At 42.2% G+C, this 21658-nt stretch overlaps 1 protein-coding gene across 6 annotated transcripts in view; it reads right to left on the bottom strand.

Moving 5' to 3' along the window:
* Positions 1–6314, bottom strand: part of ABI1 (abl interactor 1) — a 76638-nt gene extending 70324 nt beyond the window's left edge. For 5 of the 6 annotated variants that reach the window (XM_084282394.1, XM_084282397.1, XM_084282395.1 and 2 more), the window contains exon 1: positions 6071–6314. In XM_084282394.1, coding sequence (XP_084138520.1) covers positions 6071–6187 — 117 coding nt within the window. In that variant the 5' untranslated portion in view covers positions 6188–6314. The remainder of the gene's footprint in view (positions 1–6070) is intronic. The other variant, XM_084282393.1, reaches the window with a different exon arrangement.
* Between the last annotated feature and the right edge of the window lie 15344 nt (positions 6315–21658).

Genomic DNA, 21658 nt, shown 5'->3' with positions numbered 1-21658 from the left:
CTGTCAAACACAGGCTGCTTTCACTACGGGGAAAGAAGAGCGACATCTTCTAGATCCTCTGCCAAGACAGCACTGCCCACCAGCAGCCAGGCAGCGCCGGGAGCACCACGTAACTGCTGAAGTTTACGGGACTGAAAAATCAGCATCCAAAGCTTCTTGTAAGAACAGATAAGCAACGCTCCGAAAGGAATTGCTCCTAATGAATTTAACGACGGTTTCAGGCGTGTGTTTTCCCAAGGGATTCATTCATTGCTCCGTCTCAGGACACCATGTCCCTGTTTCTGGAAATCCACACTTTCTGCTGTGCTGTAGCGTAACGGAGGCCATCCGGGAGGCACTGCACGTCCCAACAATCGGGGTCTGTTCCCAAATCTGACAGCACGTCCCTACACGACCTTCCAGGAGTTGGTTATAAACTCTACGCCTCTATTTATGCTTCTGAGAAATGAAGACAGTTTGAAATACTACACAAAGATATTGGGAAGTTGAATCGTACTGCTTCAAAGGTTGGTTTTTGTTGTTAAACTTAGACCAGCAGCACAGATTAACGGGAACTTTGCCCTCGGAGGCGCAACGCTTCCTATTTGTACACAGCCCATCCCTCCGCTCTTATCTTCCTTACATGTGATCCACTTCACAACCCGTCCTGAAGGCCCACTATTTTCACTTTACCGTGAGTTACTGACTGCACCGAGCTCCCAGAGCTCTGGAGGAACAGAAGCATCAGACAATTGCTCCTCTTACAGCTTCTCTCTTCCTTGCAACAACTCCACGTGCCTGGTGCAGCACGAAGATCACGCTTAATGTACACCCACCACAGGCGACCTGCGAGCATCTTCGTTCCAGCACAGGAGCAGGAGGAAGGGAGCAGCACGAAGTGCAGGATGCAGTACTCACCTCACACACTGAAATTAATGCAAACATTTCAGATTTGGAAAAGCCAATTTCCTCTCAACCGTGTCTTCTGGACACAAAACAGACGTATGCTACTTTAGGATCCATTTCCTGTACACGCAGGGCAACCGCTTGGCCATGTAATGAAGTTGTTCTCCTGCCTTCTTGCTGCTTCCAGGCTCAACATGCAGCTGTATTTTCCAAAACAAAGACAACGCGCTGGCGCAGAAGACCGATAACCCAAAGCCACCAACCCATACCCGAATGACTAGAGAACAAAACACACACACCTACAAACAACCAGTGCTTTTAACCAAAACATTTGCTGTTAGCGTAAAACGACCTTAAAAAGGAACAGTGTTTCAAGTATAAGCTAACATCTTTTCTTAATTAATAGAAAGAGTATGATTTAAACCTACAAGGGATAGCGGATGACACGTCCATATTTTATCTTACAGAAAGAGGGCTGGCTTCATTTGCTTTTTCCTGTAAAGCGCTCCAAATTCAGCAAGGAAACCAGAAAAAAATAGCCCTTATTTACTCTCTTGATACAAACCAATTAACCTATGAACATAAAAGCATGTAAGTTCCCACAGCACGTAAAAGATTTGTATTAGGGACAATTTAAGAAGTTTATCCTTTTAAAGCAGGCCATTTCCTGCATCAGACATCCTGAGTGAGCCGCTCGCTTTGCACTGCGCTAAGCTACGCTACGTTCCACACCCCAGGCATGAAACCGAGTGTCAGAGCTGTTACCAGCATTTAAGGAAAAAAAAAAACACGACAGAAGAAGTTACTTCCCTTCCCCTATGTCCTATCTACTGTAGAGGAAGCACGGAATATTCAACTGACCGAGCAGAAAGGATCCTTATAAGCAAACTGGAAGATCACATCAGCACTTGTGAAACTTCTTGCATGCAGCATTTCCCCTCCACAACACGCATCCATTTCTCTACCAGCTGGAAAGAGACTTTTAATTTTTTGCAATAGCCAACCTGAAAGCTGTCTCTGCTTTTGTCTGTGTCACCCAGAACACCTTGTTAACTCACCATTTGGTTTCCACATACTGGTTGGAGGCTACAGAAGGAAATAACACGACAACAAAAAGGCACACGTTTGAGCAACACGGTACTTACTTGCTTGATACGCCTTTCACTTAGTTTATTTTCCACAGCTGCTGAGTCTACCCACTGGAGACAACCAAGAGCAGAACTGACACGAGCAGTACGTATTCCGAGCTATTCGTTTAGAGGGTTTCAGTAACGCTAAAACCGTATGTGAGCTTAAGAAAAATTCCAAGTGCATCAGAAGTAAAGAAACTGGTGAAAACTGATGATTATGCACAGGCAGATTCAAGGCTATACAAGAAAGCCGATTTCAACCATAGGGGACAGTAGTAGGGAACGTTTTATAGGCAAGGCCTCCATGCTTGAATCAGCTGAAGTTATTCAAAAGGAAGTCATCAGCACACTGACACTGGAGACGCTCATTTCCCGTGCCATTGCTAACACTCTTTAAGCTAGCTATTTAAAATGAATTCATTAAAAACTGAAAACAATTCAATTCAGCCTGAAAAATGATTAGAGAATCTCTCCAGAAGCTCGTATTTTCAGCTGAAGAATCATAATTAGAACCGCAAGTATTTTAACTCCATCTGTTATTTCTGTCTCGTGCTGATAAAGTTTTCATACTTTTCGGGATACTGATAATACAGTTCCTCACTACTATCTTCAGCTTTATGCTACACATTTTCAGATAAACTTTCACCATTCCACACACCCCGAGAGGGCTAGTCTCAGATTTTATTCACAGACAAGAGGATTTGGAGAAGGCTTTAAGCACTTCAACTTACACGTGTACGGCATTTTTAAAAATAAACCTTTTTTTTTTTTAATTTCCATTTTAAGATAGTTCTACCACTCTCCCCCCATTGCTGATCTATCTCTATGTTATTATAAAAGTCTCCATCACCAAGATAGCAGTTGGACCAGTGTTCTAAAGAGTGCCAAATATAAAACATTTAAAAAACGTCTAGAAAAATGTAACTTCTCTACCTTTAACAAAACTTACTTAGGGAGATGGAAAATGTACTTTCAGTTAAGTGTTCAACGTTCAAAACCTGCTCTTAAAACTATCGAGTTGAAGTCTGATCTAAAAGCAAACAAGCTACCTACTTGTCGCTGAAGCTTCTGAGCAGAAACATAACAGATGTGAAGTATCTGGCTACAAATTAAATCCAGTAATGTACCTATAATTTCTTTTTGCCTTGTAGCCAAAGCCAAAATCCCTACTAATAGCATCACAACTTCCTTCGATTACTACTTCTACATCTGTCTCCCTCTCTTTCCCCGTGCTCCCCAAGACTGCCATCACACTGTGGCACTGCAGCGCTATCTTAAGAACTTATTTGCTTCGCTTCTGATTTTTTTTCCCCCCTTACTATCAGATAAAATCAGATTCCAGATAACCTGAATACATATGGTCTGGGGGGGCAAACTGTGTTACCGCCTGGCACTCTGATATATTGGCAATTTGCCCTAGCAAGAAACTGCTTCCCACTTTTCCAAGAACAGTGATTTTCACCTCGAGAGGCCCAGATGCTGTCATCTTTCCTAAATGCTTTAGTAAAAGGATGCTTACTGTCGACAGCTACAGTCACCATCAGGGAAGCAAGTTTCACTGAGGAGGATATTTTCTTCTCCCCGCCTTTTTTTGAGGGATTCCTAAAGACACTGAAGGCAAATTTTCTTCAAGAAATCATTACAACTCTGATTTTTACCAGAACTATTCCTAGATTAAGTGATGGAGATAAAGATGATTTGTATGTATTCTAATATCATAAAATACTAGAGTTTGAATACAACAATATCTTGTGGGGGGATAACATGACTTACCTGTTAAAGTGAACAAAGAATAAAAAGCATGAAGGGGAGATTAACAAGAGTTTTGAATAAAGAGCCGAATGCTGTTACTGTAAGTTGTTAATATCACACTTGGAATAGTCAAACTTGTTCCACCTCCACGCCACAAGGCAGCACAGGTGGCAGTGCACAGTAACAGCCTTTCTACAGAGGGGCACATAGCCTTTCAGAGAAAACAACCCAAATGCAAAGCTATCCAAGCTCCAAGAGGCCAGATTGACTCAATTACATGCTACGGGCTCAGATACGAGGCATAGCCTCTTCATATCTACTTTAACACTCACAGAATGCTCAGATTCTCTGTTCCAGCCTTTTAAAATATTATTATTAAAATAAAATGCTCCCTGACACATTGACCAGCTTGACCCTTCAGCGGCCCCACCACCGGCACCAGGGCCATGACCTGTTTGTTGGGCAGTCCAACTGGAGAGCAGGTGGCTTGGTACAAAGCACCGATTAAAAGAATAACACCCACCTCTGTCATTCAAACAAAACAAACAAACAAAAAAGACTTTTACTGATATCTCTGCGATTTTTACTGGGTTGAGTAAATGCACAAGGGATACATTTTTCAAAGCTACTGCCTTGAGTCTTTTTTAGGAACTTTAGCTTCTTTCCAAAAGGGGTAAACACAGCTGTACGTGGATAACCAAACTGCAACAATCCCACATCCAGCTGACCTTGATACCCGAGGTGAAAATGAACTAACAATTTAAAAAAACAAACAAACAAAAAAAAAACACTCCACCCCAAATGACTGGATGGGAACTAGCTTAAGTGCCGGTTTACTTTTTTCTTGATTTAAAAAAAAGGCAAGTTTTAGGACCCTGCAGAAAGTGATGTAACCGAAGATTCTCTAACTTTCTGACATGGGGAAAAAGTCAGGAGCAGGAGACAGGTCAAAACTTGTGCCGCAATTACCATGCTCATGTATTTGTCATATTTCCCATGAGTAAAACCAAATGAACCTCGCCTCTCAGAAGCATTTGTATCAGCAGCTTTCTTTGGGTGGAGCAAACAACTCGGAAGAATAAATACACATTAACTCATATTACCTCACATACCAAAATTAAAGGAAAAAAAGCCTTAAAAATATGGCTTCTTCATGCAGCTTTAACCCAAGTACCAGAATTAGCTCATTAAAAAAAAAAAAAAAGGACTTCACAACACATTATTAAAGCTTTATTTTCAAATTTGCTGCTCCATGATTACAAGTAGTAAGGCAGCTCACCAGCAACAACGGGGGCCAAAGGTTTTAATAACCTGTATTAAGGAGTCATTGCAGGTAGCCTAGTATTACGTTCAACAAGTTCACTGTACAGGCTGCCTAGCAAGGAGTTTGTTTGCTCTTCCCCTCCTGTTTTCTGTTCCTCTGGAAGGTTTAATCCGAGCATCTCTCGCTGCCTCTGTATCCACGCCATGGCTACACCTACAGACCTACACTGAGCGATGCGCGCTGCAAACCCTGCAAAAAGCCTTAACAGCATGAAGTAGCTTCACAATAAAAACCGGCCAAGAAGGAATCCAGGGTTAAAAAGAAAGGGATAAATCCACACCGAGCGGTGTGGGCAACGGAGCCTCCTCCAGCATCTCGCTGCAGGATGTGGGAATCGCCGAGCCCCCGAGAGGCACCGATTGCCATTTTGAAACACCGCCCCCCGATAGTGCCCGGGCAGCTCCCTGCTCCGGCTTTTTAGGGCTGCGGCACACCGGGAGGGCTCCCGGGGGCAGGAGATGGGGCTCGGAGCCCCCCGGCAGCCCCCTCAGGGGGCCGCTGATGGCGGCGGGGAGGCGGCGGCCGCCCGTGAGGCGCGGAGCCGCCCGCCCCGAGCAACCGCCGCCAACCGCCGAGGGGCGACCGGAGGCAGCGGGGGCCGGGCCGGCGGCACCGGGAGAGGCTCCGCCGCCCGCCCTCCGTGCCCAGAACGGGGAGGTCTCCGGGATGTGACTCATAATGAATAAATACAGAGCTGGGGGGGGGGAAGAGAGGAAAGGAAAGAAAAAAAAAAAAAAAAAAAAAAGACACACCCTCCGAGCCCGACTGACATAATACCCCCCCCCTCCTCCCTTCCCCTCCGGAGCGCGGAGGGGGAGGGAAAGCCGGTGGCTCCTCGGCTGGGAAAGTTGAAAGAAAAGGCAAAGCCGGGGGAAAAGGGAGCGGGCGGGCGCCGCGGTGCCCCCGAGGCGGCTCCGGCCCCGCAGAGCCCAGCCCAGCCCCGGTGCCGCCGGGCGGGCGCTGCCCCGCCGCCCCTCACCTGGATGTAGTTGTTTTCGCAGTAGTCGGCGACCCGAGTGAGGTTCTGGTAGCTCTCGAGCAGAGCCCGCTTGCCAGAAGGGATTTCCTCCTCTAGTAACATCTGCAACTCTGCCATTTTCCACCCCTCCGCATCGCTTCCTCTTGCATTAAAGAGACAGCGGCAGCGCCGGGCTCGCAACCCGCCTGGTATTGTGGGATTCCTCCTCGCCTCGCTTTCGTGAGCTCTCGCTTTCCCCACCCATCCTTCCGAGGGAGGAAAAAAAAAAAAAAAAAAAGAAAAAAAAAAAGAAAAAAAAAAAAGCGCTTTGCAAAGCAAGCCGGGAGCTGTAGGCGCAGCTGCTCCTCGCCGGGCGCCTGCGCGGGGCGGGAGCGGCTCATGGCGGCCGGGCGCTGCCCCGGCGGGGTGAGGGGGTTGACATGGCCGCTGCGGCGCCGCCCAGCGCTGTGGTGGCCGGCGGGGCGAGCGGGCAAGGGCGACAGGGATCCTTCGTTTCTCCCCTTTGTCCCCCAAAAAAAGTCCCCAAATAAAAGTCCCGCTCGCAGCCGTGTTGCCCTCAGGCAGCGTGGTCTCCTCAGGAGAAGGCAAAAGGCTTCGTCAAGGGAAGCGCTGCCCCGGTTATCCAGCGAGCCGCCGCCTCCTGTCAGGCTAGGGGGAGAAATTTGGGAAATGACAGCAAATGGTGGCAGGAAATTGCTAAAACAATAGGAGCAGCACAGCTAAGCCGAGTTCAGGCCAGTGGGGAGTCCCTGGCCATGTGGCTGTCCAGAGGGAGAGGGGAATTGAATGGGCTGTGTAGAGCTTTGCGAACGTCTGCCCAGAAGTAATAATTGACAATTCGCATTTGTCTATTTATTAATACCAGAAGAAGAACTTAAGTGTTTGTCTGAGGTAAATACATTTCTCCTGCCACTCTCTTACCTCAGCCATTACTCATCATTACTCATCGGCTGTGGAAGATAAGAGGCTAGTGATTTTGGGGGACAATTTTTTTTTTTTTTTTGGAAGTAAAATGCTGTTTCTGTGGTCATAGCAGAAGAAAAGCCAATAACAGCAGGTGGTTTCTATGCTGGGATGGCCAAGCCTGCCTTTCCAGTGAGGAACGGTCTGAGACGAAGCTGTTTCCAAGGCCCGTTACTCATGCCTTGGCTTTTCCTGCCTTTTTTACACACTTTCAAGTGCAACTGGTATCAGTCCTTGCATTGTGTTAGTTGTCCCAGAGAAACCCTCGGCAGTGACATATCAACACATTTTGGAGAAGTACTCTCTGACTCACCATAGTAAGAGCAGACAGCCTCATCTCTCCACACAATTAATTGTATGGTGTATTGTATGTCCACTGCCCACCAGAGTCCATCTTCTGTTTGCAGCCCTGAAAACTGCTCTGGTCTGGACCTTTTGGTGTACCTGCTGGTGTCTCTACATCAAGGTGGAGAGAGGAAAAATAGATCATCCCCCTGTGAGTACAGCAAAGTCCAGCATCTCAGTCTTGAACCATGGAAGTGAGGATGAAGGGAGGGAGCCTGGAATGGACTGCTGGGCCCAGGAAGGTCTTTGCAGCTCCCCATGGCTGGCAACAGCTAGACAGATGCTGGGATGGGTATATCAGTGCCATCTGGGACAGCAGAGGAAGGAGCTGGTACCTTCACAGCGCTTGCTGTGGGACAGGGATGTATCTATATTGCTATCTTCAGATGGCTAATTCATTTGGCAGCTTAGCAAAATTGTTTCCAAAGTGATTTAAATAACTCTTTTTAGGACAGCATGTAATTTCCAATAAAACACTTTATTTTGGATTCCAAGTGCCTTTTAAATGTGAAATAATTAAATGTGATCTGCATCAACATTGAGATATAGACAAGCCTTTAATAGGTCCCAGGGCAAGTGTGATTACAAACCATCCTGGGCATTGACTTCTTGTTTTCAGCTATTACAATACAAAGACAAATTTGATTTCTCTATTCAGTCAGGCTGCAAATTGCTGAACACCCAGTGGCTTGGATGAGTCTGTAATTGCCTACAGATCACAGACTGACTTCGTTGACGCTGTTAGCATCCTCAAACATAGCACAACTGTTGTCAGCTATTCTTAAAATGTTATTGCTGCCCCTCTACCGAGAGACTGCAGATGCATGGGACCTTGCACATCAACTTTTATCAGTATGCGAAAATTCAGTCGTGTGTGCTTTGTTAAATACATCGTACCTCACATCAGCAGGCAGCCAAGTCCTACAAGCAGATGGCAGAGCAGCAGCTGAGCAGGGCAGTGCTGGCTCCCAGGCAATGCACCCACCTCAAGCAGTAGAAGAGAGGCTCCAGGAGGGCTCACAGCCCCTTGCCCTCCAAATGATCTCCACCCAAAAGGCCTTGCACAAAACTAAGTACATGGTCTGCCTCCAAATGTGCTCGCAACTCAAGAGGACCTTTGAAGACCCCATCAAAGAGCGCCACCTTGTGACATCTCTGGCTGCACATTAACCTTCCTGGCACAACCGGGGTGTATCCCGATGGTGAAAGCTAGGTACGACCTGTTGTAGATGAGCATACACCCAAACTGGCTCCACGCTGAGCTGGGTCATCTCTAGCAGGACTTTTTAACCTAGTGCCATACAACCCCGGCAGCAGTGCTGCAAGGGCCAGGCAATACAAGACACACTAAGATTCATGGTACAGTCATGCTCAACTGTTTAGATAGAAAGCAACTTTATTATTTGCTGCGCTGCGATAGTCCTCCTTGGTTTCAGAATGGCTCTGCAGGGTCACTTGAGTGTCTTTGCAATGAGTTCTTCATGTCTGAGGTTCTCAGAGGGTTTATTGACTCAGATGCAATAGACCTGGAGACAAGCTGTCTCCATTAGCATGCATGGTGCATACGCCAGGCGATTCCAAAGCAGCTAAAGGCATAGGGATATTTGAGTAGCTATGCCAATATAAACCCTTGGACTTGAGCTGACCTTGTCTGAAGACACTAGTGTGTGTCTAAACTATGTTCAGTGGATTGTCCTCTAGAAATTGTTACTTAAGCTACATGCAAGTGTGCAAGAGAGCTGGGAACTAAACTTTTCCTGGCTGGAGAGGGTGGACTGAGAGAGAAAAGAATGTAATGATGCTCCTCAAGCTCCACCCAAATGACCACCTAGATGAGATCCCATTCAAAGTCAAATGAGCTTATATACCTCTCAACTCTTTGCCTGAGGTTTGCTCCCCCTCAGTGAGCCAGACTGATCTCAAGGGGCACTGCTGTCCTTATGGGACATAGTCCATTTTTGACTGGAAGAGAAAAAATGTGACTTCTAAATGCATCCATTTAGAATAGCATCAGAGTAGTAGTATCAAAGCAACTTCTGCACTGTAATTTGTGTAGCTCTGTAGCTGTCTATTCCCTTTTCTAGGGCACAAATTGACATGTGTCTTTGTTTTTCCCTTGAAAGCCGTACTTCCTTCAGTCGTGTTGATTGGAAAATAACCATTTATTTCTTGTTGGGCTGTTTCTCGGCTGAATCAATTCCTGATTCAGCTGTTTCGCTGCACAAGCACTTTTGACAGTGCAGTGGAAAGGGAGATGAGGGATTTGAGGGGGCAGCTGGAAGCACAGAGGCCACAGGGTCTATTCAGATCAGCCGCATCAGCTCTGCTGCCAAATGCCAAGCCTCATGTTCCTGCAAGAAAAAAAAAAATGTTGATTACAGTGATACAGGTATGCAAGTGTAGCTGTACTGGGACAATCCTGTGTGAATACGTAATATTTTTTTTTATTATTTTTTCTTTCTGGGGCCAAAAGTTGCCTTTTTTATATTTCCTACAGCAAATTAGAAGTAACCACACAAGAAAGCAGGTAGCTGTGTCAGTTTGCTTTCCAGTGCTTTGGATCTAGCCCAGAGAGCCTTAAGAACCCGAATAATTAACTATATTGATATTTCAGTAATCATCAAGGGGTGTCTGACTATTTTAGAGACAAATGGGGCTGTTAGCACTTCTCAGACAATTTATCAGGCTCTCTGCACTCCCACGAGCATCTCCACATGTGCTTTTCTTCAATTAATATTACTAAGGTTTTTGTCACAGCCGAAACAAGCGGCAATGCTCCCTCCCACCTGGCCAGGGCAGCGGGGTGTTTGGGGTTGGGCTGTGTCCCCGATCCCGGTCCAGGGCCCCCTGGCACCCCCCTGCCAGTTGCTAAGCAGCCGGCGAGCTGTGCGAGGCAGAGGCAGCACACAGCAGCCAGGCATTGCTAGGCAGCCCGAGAGCACAAAAATAATAAGATCCACAAGTGCTGCTTGCAGAACACGCAAGATAAGAGCGGCACAAAAATAAATAGTTCTGCTGTATTTTGGCGCGACCTATCGTATATTTGCACTTGCAGGCTTTCGCCTTCTGTCTCAACCTCGTTTTTCATAAAGCTCTCTTCTCTTCATGCCTCCTGTGTGCTTATCATTGCTCCTCAGCAGTGCTCTGATGGCAACAGGCCTTCCTCTGCTCTCACCCCCACGACCCTTTTCTCAATCTGTCATCTCAGCTGTTTCCCTCCTGTGCTCTGCTGGATCCCCTGTTCCTTTGGCCTCTTTCATTTTGGTTTTCATTCTTTCATCTTTCCCAGCTCAGCCTCTAGGCACCTGCCTTTCCATTTTCTCTGCACCAAAGAATTCCTCCCATACCTTGTGTCCAGCTCCTGATCTTAGCCCCCACTTCTGCCGTCCCTCCCAGCTGTTCATCACGAGGCAGGCTTTTCTTCTTAATCCCCCAAAATGCTGCATGCCATGGAGGGGAGGGCATCCACTGCCCTGAGAGCACAGGAAAAGTGGATGATCCAGACTGTTGTGATGCAGTCATAGGTATGCAGAACCTCAAGAAAGTTCATTTCTTCCTTCCCAGACCAAAACCAAGTCACACAGGTATTGTGTGACAAATGACAAGATGATCTGCTTCTTACTCTAGTAACAAATAAGGCTAAACTTCTGAGGAAGAATGGCTGGAAAGCTGTGCAGAGGAAAGGGATCTGGGAGTGTTGGTCAATGCTTGCCTGAACATGAGCCGACAGTGCCCAGGCGGCCAAGAAGGCCAAAAACATCCTGGCTTATATCAGGAATAGTGCAGCCAGCAGGACCAGGGAGGTGATCGTTCCCCTGTGCTCTGCTCTGGTGAGGCCGCACCTTAAGTGCGGTGTCCAGCTTTGGGCCCCTCACTACAAGAAGCATCTCCAGAGGAGGGCTACAAGGCTGGTGAAGGGCTGGAACACAAGTCCTACGAGGAGCGGCTGAGGGAACTGGGGTTGTTGTGTCTGGAGAAGAGGAAGCTCAAGGGAGACCTTGCTGATCTCTACAACTGCCTGAAAGGAAAGTGTGGGGAGCTGGGGGTCGGCCTCTTCTCGCAGGTAACTAGTGATAGGACCAGAGGGAATGGCCTCAAGTTGCACCAGGGGAGGTTCAGGTTGGAAATGAGGAGACATTTCTGCTCAGAAGGAGCAGCCAGGCATTGGGACAGGTTGCCCAGGGAGGTGGAGGAGTCACTGTCCCTAGGGGTGTTCAAGGAAAGGTTGGACGTGGTGCTTAGGGACATGGCTTAGTGGCTGACATTGGTAGTAGGGAGGTGGTTGGACCAGATGATCTTGGAGGCCTTTTCCAACCATAATGATTTTGTAGAGCAACCACATAAAGTAGGAGGTGGATTTCTGGCTGTGATCCGTTTTACTAGCAAATATATATTTTTTTGCCCTTCTTTTATATAATGGCTTTGCGGGTGGTTAGTCTCAATATGAAATGAATCAACCCCATTGAAGAGAGAGGCTCTGAGTGATAGTCATCTTTCTGAGTGGACCCATGCAGGTTTGGCTCCGTCATTAGTGAGCAGGTTGGAATTTCCTAATGAAATACCTGTTGGAGGATGACAATGAATGCTTTAAAATGGAAGCTTTTCTTTGATATGTATATATCCAATAAAACTTTCCCTGGTTTCTCACCATGCACAGAGCTCCTGAAACCAGAAAGACAGATACCTTGCCCCCAAAAATTAATATCCTGGTAATTAGCAGTGATATATAATGGAATGTAGCAGATCCAGAGACAAGTCTGCCATGTCCCTGACTTGAAAGCAGGCACTGGAAGGTTGATGCCTTGTGTCAGCAATGTCCTACTCACTTTACTCACTTGGCTCTTTGGAGTAAGCATTCCTAGCAGGGAAAAAATAAAAAATAAAAAAAAGTAAAAAAAAAAATAAACACAGCTCAAGGTCTTGAGAAACATTTTGAAGTCTCAAAACATCATTAGCACGATTTCTGTTCTGTTTTGCACCACTTAATAACAGCCATGAGGCTAACACAAATGAAAATATTCCAGGGTGCAATGCCTAAACCTGTAGAGCCACCCGAGGCTTAGTGGGGCTTATTGGATCAGGTATTATTTCCAGGGTCATCAGGAGTGTAACTGCTTCCTTGAGACACAGAGCCTAAGATGGCTTTGCAAATTCATGCAACGCTGCTAACCATGTCTTGGGACCTCTGGCTACAGGTGAACACAGAGTTAATAAGCTCTTCTGGACTATATTTGCTATACACAGAACTGAAGTGTTTCTGTTTGCTCTACCCAGAGCATCCCTAATACCTGTGGCACCCAGGGTTTTCTAGTGTCATCATTTCCCAGTCTCCCATGATCCTAGATAATGGAGAGTTGACTGTCATAATACCATCGTCTGGTTTTCATATGCACCTCAAAGCTGATTAGTTCACTGTTATGGGTACACCTAACTGCAACCTCTAGCCTAATTTATTTTCCGTCTTCATTCCTAATTTTCTGTATGTTAATTGAATGGGTAAAACCCAGAAAGCAGTAAACGGGTATGTTTCAGTTCGCAGTGTCTCACAGCTAACATTTCATTTCTCTCTGTGGATTTTTGATTTTTTTTTAAATCAATTTAAAATATTTATGTATGTCCATTTTCATGCTAAACAAAAAGAAATCAGAGGCTCTTCAAAAGGTTCTCAGCATAATGCAGAGCCTTAAAAGAATATATTAGTGCAAAGACAGTTTAATTGCACAATCGCAATTTTTCATTGTATTTGAGGAAATGTGAGCATGGACAGGAATTGCTTTTATATAGTTTCTATTTGAAAGATTGGTGTTTTTCTAAGGCCCACAGTTTTTTGATGGAGATTAAAAGCATTCATGTTCTGTACTGATTAATTGGTATGCCTCTTTTGCATTTAAATATATACTTCATTGAATTGCAGCTTTCCATCATAAAGCAGAAAAGAAGAAATAATTAAATGATAACATCATGCTACTACAGAAAGAGTGCTATTTTCCCAACAAAAATAAACATTTGACAGCAATTCTGCAGTGATAGTATTTTTCAACACAATAGTAGGATGGCAAAATAAGTCACAGCATAATAAGGGTTTTTTTTTTCAGTAAGTAAAAACACATTAGAGTTATTGGGTCTGTTCCAGCTCCCAGTGAAACTGTAACGCTTCAACTGGAAGCAATATTGAGTCTCCAGCATTCAGTGGCATTTGAAAAGGAGCACTATCTTCAATAGGCATTGAAGCCAAAAGTAATGGGATTGGATGCAGAGCAACCCTCAGATGCAGTTGTCTACCAGAAAATCATTTCCACACTAAGATAACATTGACATCCTCCTTGGTATTGTCCCAGTCAGAGTCCAAACACAGACTGTGCAGATAATGAGGGTAAAAAAGTCATTACACATAGACCGAGGCTATTCTCTGTTGGGAACATTTAAAAATAAATCAGGCCATTTAGTGCAATCCAACAGAATTTAAAGGCTAAGCATTGGCTATTCAGAATAAATAGTTGGTTTTTTTATTATTATTTTTATTTTTTCTGTCTTGTTATTTTTCATTTTGTAACAGGAACAATCTCTTGTACCTATGAGATTGATTACATGACTCAAACTTAGTTTGGATATTAATCAATCTCAGCAACCTCTTATTGTTTCCTGGAGCATAATGCAGTAAAAATTGTCCTTTAATTACCACTAATGAAAGTTACCTCCAGTGGAAACGAATATACGCCACTGGAAAATGACGTGGTTCAGAGGGCAGCAAATGCAAATATGAGCTATCTTTATGATGCATAGGCACAATTAGAAGTGAATATGCAAATTTCCAGTGGCAGCTTCCTGCAATGCTCAACAATTTGATGTCAACATTAGCTGTGAATGTTTCCATTTATTTGATTATAACTATAATAATCCCGCAGTATTTTTCTGGACAGTGTGCTTCATGAAGGGCTGGGGACTTTTAAACGCTGTCATGTAATAAATATGGACTTATTCAGAATTAAAAATGCTATTATTATTTAAAATATTTTGGAATGCAGAGTGGATTAATTATGCTTGCCATCTCATCTCTTTATATAATGGAACTGGCCAACGACCCTTCACTCCCTGTCTGACATTTTTGCGATTCTCAGAAGTTCTTTGTTGTGTAAGGTGGTGCCTGTTCAGGTTTTTACATTGATGGAAAACATCTGATAACTAGGTATCTTTGTTCATAAACAAGGAAAAAAATGGCTAGATTTATGTAATACTATTCTGACCACAAAAGAGATCAAGATGCTGTTTTATATGGAAGATATAGCATACTGTAATGTGTGTGAAATTTGTTAAGTTTCTCCTGGTAATGCTTTTCTTTCAGTTGCTTCTACCTTTGTCAGTCGTACTTTAACCCTAATAGCACAAATTTCTATTTCAGACAATTTTTTTTTTCTTCAGGGAATTTGTAAGAAGGAAACAAGGAGAAACGAATTCTATTCAATCCATTACAAATATTTCAGCCAAGAGGTTAAAGCCCCAGCAGCTCTAGATTTTGAATGAGGACTTTGAAATTTGGCAGAAGGTAATTTCAGGGACATGCTTCCTGCTCCTCCTGATAAAATCTGACATTTGGTTAATTCATAAGTTTCTAAAAGCACTATGCTCTCGGTAGAGTTTTTTAGAGTTAGGATATATCTAAGGAGGAATTGTGTGCTTGGGTGATATTTCACTGTGCACTGCAAGGGTCAAGGGATTTTCTCTGTCTTTATTCTTGCTGAACACACAGTATCACTGTGAAAGGAAAATGGTATAGAAGGATTATATCCCCTGTCACTGAGAACACATATACTGTACTATATATTAATATAGAATTAATATAGTATTAATAGAATACACTATATATTCATACACACGTATATATATTATATATATGACCAGTTATTCCTGCTATGTAGTGGTAATTCACTGTAGATCTGAAGAACCAAATCCTGATTTTGGTCTTGATGTTGACCACACACTGAACTCTTAACAGGTTGAAACAACATATCGACCAGTTAATTATCTAGCAGACACAACCTATGTGTGACCATCATCTTATGGGCTCATTGTTGATGAGACTTCATAACCTCCTAAGCTGATGTTTGGCTGGGTATCATACATGCATACATACAATAAAGGAGGGGAGTCTTTTTTCTCATAGAGATTTATTTAAACAGACTCTTTTGAAAGCTCTTTCGGTTTCCAGAGAAAGAAAAAAATGTTTTGTCAAAAAGAATTGGGATGAATACCTTTGCCTAAATGCCTAATATACATAATTTTTGATTAGTTTTATTGTGTGACCTGAAAGGTTCCTTATCCCATTTCATATAAAAGAATTCAGTATTCAAATGCTTTCTTGATCTCCATTAGGAAGAGAGCAGCAAACTTGACATATGGTACCTCATTCAGAAACATTATTTCTTCATAACTGAAAAAGCTTCATTTCAGTTAACTCTTTTAGTATTATTTACAGTAGCCTCATGCTATATATTAGAACAATAAAATTGCTATAAGGTGATTTTCCATTCCAGTTCCGTGATGGATATAAATTGCACCAACCTGTATCAGCAGCCTACAGCTTTAGTTCAGCTGAAAGCCAGCTGATGTTGGCTGAAGTAGCAGTGGGTCCATCACAAGCCCTGCTACCTTCTAGTGTGGGCACCACCCGCCATGACAAACTGCTGTTAGGCTGGTAGCTTCTAACTCCTGCCTTGGCACTTGTATTTTCTGAATCAGAATATCACTTATTTTACTTCTTATGCAGTGTTAGTAAGAGTTAGGAAATAACTGAGAATATTGTACATATCAGTAGAACGTGTTAATATGAAGGTCTAGTAAATAAATCATCCGCTTCCTCTCTTAAATATGGAAAAGTGTCCCCTGTACTCCTGTACTTCGTAGTCCAGGTTTTCATATTTCTAATTTTAAATGTCCCTACTGAAAACAGCCTTGAGCTTCCAATACGTCAGCTGTCAGACATTTCTGCAGCCCACTATGGTACTGCACAACTTTTGCAATACTAAGGGTGACATTGCCGTACGACTTTTCACAGATTTGCATACAAATGTACTGTTCAAAGGTTTAGTGAAGCCACAGGGGAATATATTTATTTATAATATTTATTTATTATAATTTATATTATTTATAATAATATATTTATTTATAAGTGCCCAGGAATAATGAGAGCAACAATCTACCAATTCATGTTTAATCCATCGCTGGGGTTTATTCACAAAAAAAAGATTGTATTAATTACCACGTCCAATGTATAACCATTCTGGTGTGAAAGTTTTTAATCAAATAAAAGGTGGCATTTTGTTTCAAAGTAGTTCGCAAGCTACAACAGATAAAATAAGCAAAAAAGGCTTATTCGTCATGAAGTAAGGGTTTCCCTGTGCAGGGTAATACCGAAACAATTATATCAATTTCAAATTCAGGCCTTAATGTATGTCAAAACTCTCATGACAGTAGGTTGGTTTGGTTTACCCTCCACAAAGCAGACCTCTCTTATCATTTATATTCTGAATTTATGTGGGAAAACTTCAAGCTAATGAAAGAACATGTTTTACCTGCAGTTGGCATGTACATACATTAAGCAATGCACTAGTTCTTTTATGTAGTGATGGCTAAAACTGGTGGAAGTTAAGACTTGTCAACTATTTATTGCTGATTGTATTTTATATAACTCATATTTCATAACCTCTGTTGGTTGGTAAGAAGAGATTTAGTCACAGAAAGGCTTATTTTGATATAAATCAATAATCTGAAAGCTAAATTCAGGACACAAAGGCAATATATGCTTCTAGCTGCAAGGTTGGTCTGAATGGTGTTTCTTCCTTCTCAATATTCCTGACATTTAGAAATATGTTTTGATATTTAATTGTATTAGTCCATAATTCGTCCAGGATAATCTAGCACATCTTCTGCTACCAATTAAAATTGTTTGGTTTTGCTCAACCGTTTCTCAACAGCACACCTGTAGAAAGGACAGGACTTTGTTTTCTGTAAAATATACTGCCTCGTCTATTATTCAGGGAGGGCCACATTACATGAATGAAATGAAGCCACAGCAGGATGAAAGAATTGATCCTATCTACCTACCCAGCCCAGATGTTTAGGACACACCTGACTTGTGTGTGGGTGTGGATGAATAAGCATATTTACCTCACAGGTGCAAAAGGAGCAATAAAACAATAACCATGCTCCAGCAGGACAGGAATACCTGTTACCGTATCACTGAAGTGCTTCAGCTCAGCTTCAGGAGCCTGGCTCTTCATTATGGGATGGTGCAACAAGACCTAGTGACAACCGACTGCCCCAGGTGAGTATGGATGTTTCCTAAAACAGCTGGATCCATGCAAGAGGCTTCTGCTGGCATGTTTTTCTGGCCAAGGTTTTGCCCTCCTGACACAGCTCCAGCACGATGAATCTGTAGCGAGGATTTGCTAAGGCATGCCAACTATTTAACAAAACCTGCTTATTCTGGCTGAAAGGGGTAGAGGAGCATTTCTGAGAGCAGCTCCAGAGGCAGATGAGAGGGGCAGCAGCGGGTGGCTGTGGGTGTGCAGGGGATGGTGACTTCTGCAGCCAACTCAGAAGCCACTGGCAGGGGATGTGTGAACACAGCCTACGTTCACGGAAAGAGGCTTAAAAGTGTATTTGCGCTATTAAAATGTAATTTAACTCTGACAATTAAAAGGGTGTAAGACTTGAAAATTAATCATTTGTATCTACTTTGCTTTTTAATTTCCAGCCTCTGACTAGAAGTGGAATTCAGTTTCATGACAAAGTGAGTTGACACCCTTGGTTTAATGCCATTCTGCTCTTTTGAATGGCTTCTGATCTGTGAGCTAATCTGATAAATGAAGACATGTTGTGCACACATGGTATGCATTTTAAAGAGCTTCAGTGTGTTAACGTGCTACTCTGAATATGGTGGGCCCCACGAGGAAGTGAATAATTTGAGACACATGAGACAGAAGCAAAGACTGGAGGAAGTTGGGATGGTCCATTTGGAATGAAAGAACGTGCACCACAGGGCTCCTTTCTAGGGCAGGCATGAACCTTCATTTACTTTTAATACAACTATTTCAAATTATTTACTTATTTATTCTTCAGGTCATTCCCACCACTTTTCTATACACCTTTTCAATAATGTAAAATATCCAAGTCCATTTATTTGGGGTTTGATTCTGCTTCTTTTTACACATGAATTCCCAAATCCAAGACATGTGAGACAACTTCATGTCTGAGGTAAAAAATGCCATCATTTTATCATTTTTCTGTGTATTTTTTTCTGTTTTCATCAATTCTCTATTCCAGTTATGCCACAGATTCTTTAATGAAATGATTCTTTAGTCATGTATATGACAGCATCCAGCAAACATGAAACTCTTTCACAATGATTTTTAAAATATCTATCTGTGAGTCCTCCTGTGGATGTAAACCTGAGCAAAATAAAGGTAATGGCTGGTGGCAGAAGTAAAACACAAGGCCAGCATTCCTGACAACCAAGGGCTCTACCTTGTAAACTTACACAGGTCTTAATTTTATCATTGCAACATCAGTGGGATGCTCAGGTGGTGAGCTGCAACATGTGTATGATCACAGACTTAGTCAGCTCAACAACTATTTTGTCTTCAAAAGACTCGTATTTGGGCTGTGGTTACAGCGGTTTAGGCTTCATGCTGGGAATGGTTTAATCTTTGTATTGTGAATGTCTCTCATTCCTTCATCTGTCTCCCATGCAGTTTTGGATTTTCTTATAGAGAAGAACGGGGAAGCTGTGGTGGGGTGGGGTAGGCAGGCTTGTGCAGCCAGTAGAGCACTGCCATGTGAGCCACAGCAGAACCCAGCTAATCCGAGGAGGAACAGGCTCTTCAACCTTTGATCTATTTAATACATTGCTTATAGCAACAGCTAATATGTCATTGATCGACTTAATATGTATCATAACTGCTTTATATATTACGGGTGTACAAATACATGTGTATAGAGTTGGTCTTTGCATTGTTTCATCGAATATAAAACAGAACTACATTTATGCATTTTGTCCAAAGAACTAAATATCTTTAAACCTTTTTTGAAAAAGAATGTCAGTACATAGTGTAAACAGTACTTTTATTGTGATATAGAAATGTAGACATCAAAATAGACAATCCCACTAATCAAAAGCTTTCTTTTTTTAAGACTTTTTTATACATATACATATTTAAGTACTTACATTCTAAGACTTAGTTTTAATTTTTGATCTGTAAAAAATTCCTGAGCTGACATTTCATAGAGGCAGTAAAGCAGGAAAGACTTTTATGGGTAATCCAGATGAAAACTCTAAAAGAACTACCATGCACAGGAATGAGAACACATACTGAAAGTTACTCTTAAAAATGGTCTAGAGAAATAAGTGAAAAAACAGCAACTCCCTCTTGCAAAAAGTTATAAACAGGATTGAGCTGCTTATAATGCGTGGTTTGCTGAGGCAGCTGGCAGACATTTATCCCTAGAGTTCATAAAAGTCAAAGGTAAACTGCAGAGAAATTTGTAGCTTCCTTTTCAAAAAAAAAAAATAATAAAAAATCATTAGACTCCCATAGCATCTCCCATCTGTAGGGTTTCGAGCAGGCAGTGAAACAGTAAAATACCTGGAGAGTGAACAGACTAACAAAAAGAGATCTTTAATCACAGCGTTTAAAACACAATTTTTGGCTTACATTAAAGGGATAACAAGGGAGATCTAGTTATCTGCAGTTTCTAAATTTAGATATTCTTAAATCAGTGTGTCCGGATTAGTTACATCCAAGAGTTTTAAAAGAGCCAGGAAAGAGCATTACAGACTGTTAATATTCATTCTCAGTCAGTTTTCAAGCACTGGAGAAGTTCCAGAGCACTTAAAGAAAGCAAAGGTTGTGCCACTATTGAAAAAAGATAAATAACTATTGTAGTCCTATCAACTTAGCATTGATCCCGGGTATACAACACAATGATGAACAGGAGATTCCATTAAGAAAGAATTAAAGAAGGATAACTTAATGATGCAAATGAATAGGAATGTTTAGAGAAGTATACATATATTCAGGATAGCTCAATAACCTTTTTTATGAAAATACAAGTTTAATAGATAAATCAGTCCACCTACCTACCTACTACAAACTGTGTTACAGAAATACATTCATATTTCTGTAAAATATGTGACTTTGCGTGACATTTTGATTGAAAACTACAATAACACTAAAAAACATTCGTGGTACTGAGAAATCATTATGGTGTGCATTAAATCAAGAACATCCTGACAGACTTCAAATGTGGTCATAAAGATGAGTGTAACAATTTGACTCTGTGTTATTTAACTTATTTTGACTAACCTAGCAAGAAAACAAGAAAATCATTGCTGATAAAACTTTCAGAGATTGCAGTGATTAGGGGAGTAAAAAGAATAAGTAAAAGAACAGTGTCACGATAGAATAATCTGATAAGGGAGTTGCAAAAACAGTGTAACTGAAAATGACCACTTACAGTTTCATCACTTGGAACAAAAGCTTCAGGAGTAGGTACTTCTAACTAGAGTCCCCAGCTACAAATAGAGTATGAGCATCTTGTGCCTTGAGGCTCTTGTCCATCTCTATACATTCGAAAGGGTCAATGAGTTCTGGATGTACGAATGAGAATACTGAGTCTGGAAAAGGCAGCATCTCAGTCCTCTACTGCCTCTTTGATATTGATACAACAATTACCGCAGCGTTGTAGTAGTATCTGGGATTTAAGAAAGATGTTGAAATATTGGAAGGACGTAAGAAGAATGAATTCACTGGAGCATGAGCATCAGTGAATTCAATTCTAAATAAAGGAATCAAGGGGTTGTTTAATTTCTATTTGTAAGGATTCATAGAAGGATTGTTGGAGAACCTTTCAGGAAGATAATAGTGTGCTCTATAAGCCAGCATACGAAGATATAAAGAGATAATTAAAAAAAAAAAAAAAAAAGTGAACTAGGCAAATAAATGGAAGAAATAGGATATCTTTTCATTGTTCTTTTGTATGGCAAATTTGTAGTACTAACATTCGATTTCACTATGTTTTTAAGTGATCTATGTGACACTTAAGACTTGGTCTTTAGTGATGATGTGAGTGCTCTTTAATGGATATATCTTTGGTTAAAGATTTATAATGGCTTCTGAAATTGTCCTCTGCCCTCTGTTAGATTACTCAGTGTGACAAACAGACTTTGACATAACTTGTTGTTATCACAGGCATGTAGCTGCCCAGCTCACCACTTAGTTGGGG

Source organism: Netta rufina (assembly GCF_964035555.1).
Source record: "Netta rufina genome assembly, chromosome: 2".
NCBI classification, from domain to species: domain Eukaryota; kingdom Metazoa; phylum Chordata; class Aves; order Anseriformes; family Anatidae; genus Netta; species Netta rufina.
The sequence above is the reverse complement of the archived record's forward strand: the minus strand, read 5'-3'. Positions and strand labels throughout refer to the sequence as shown.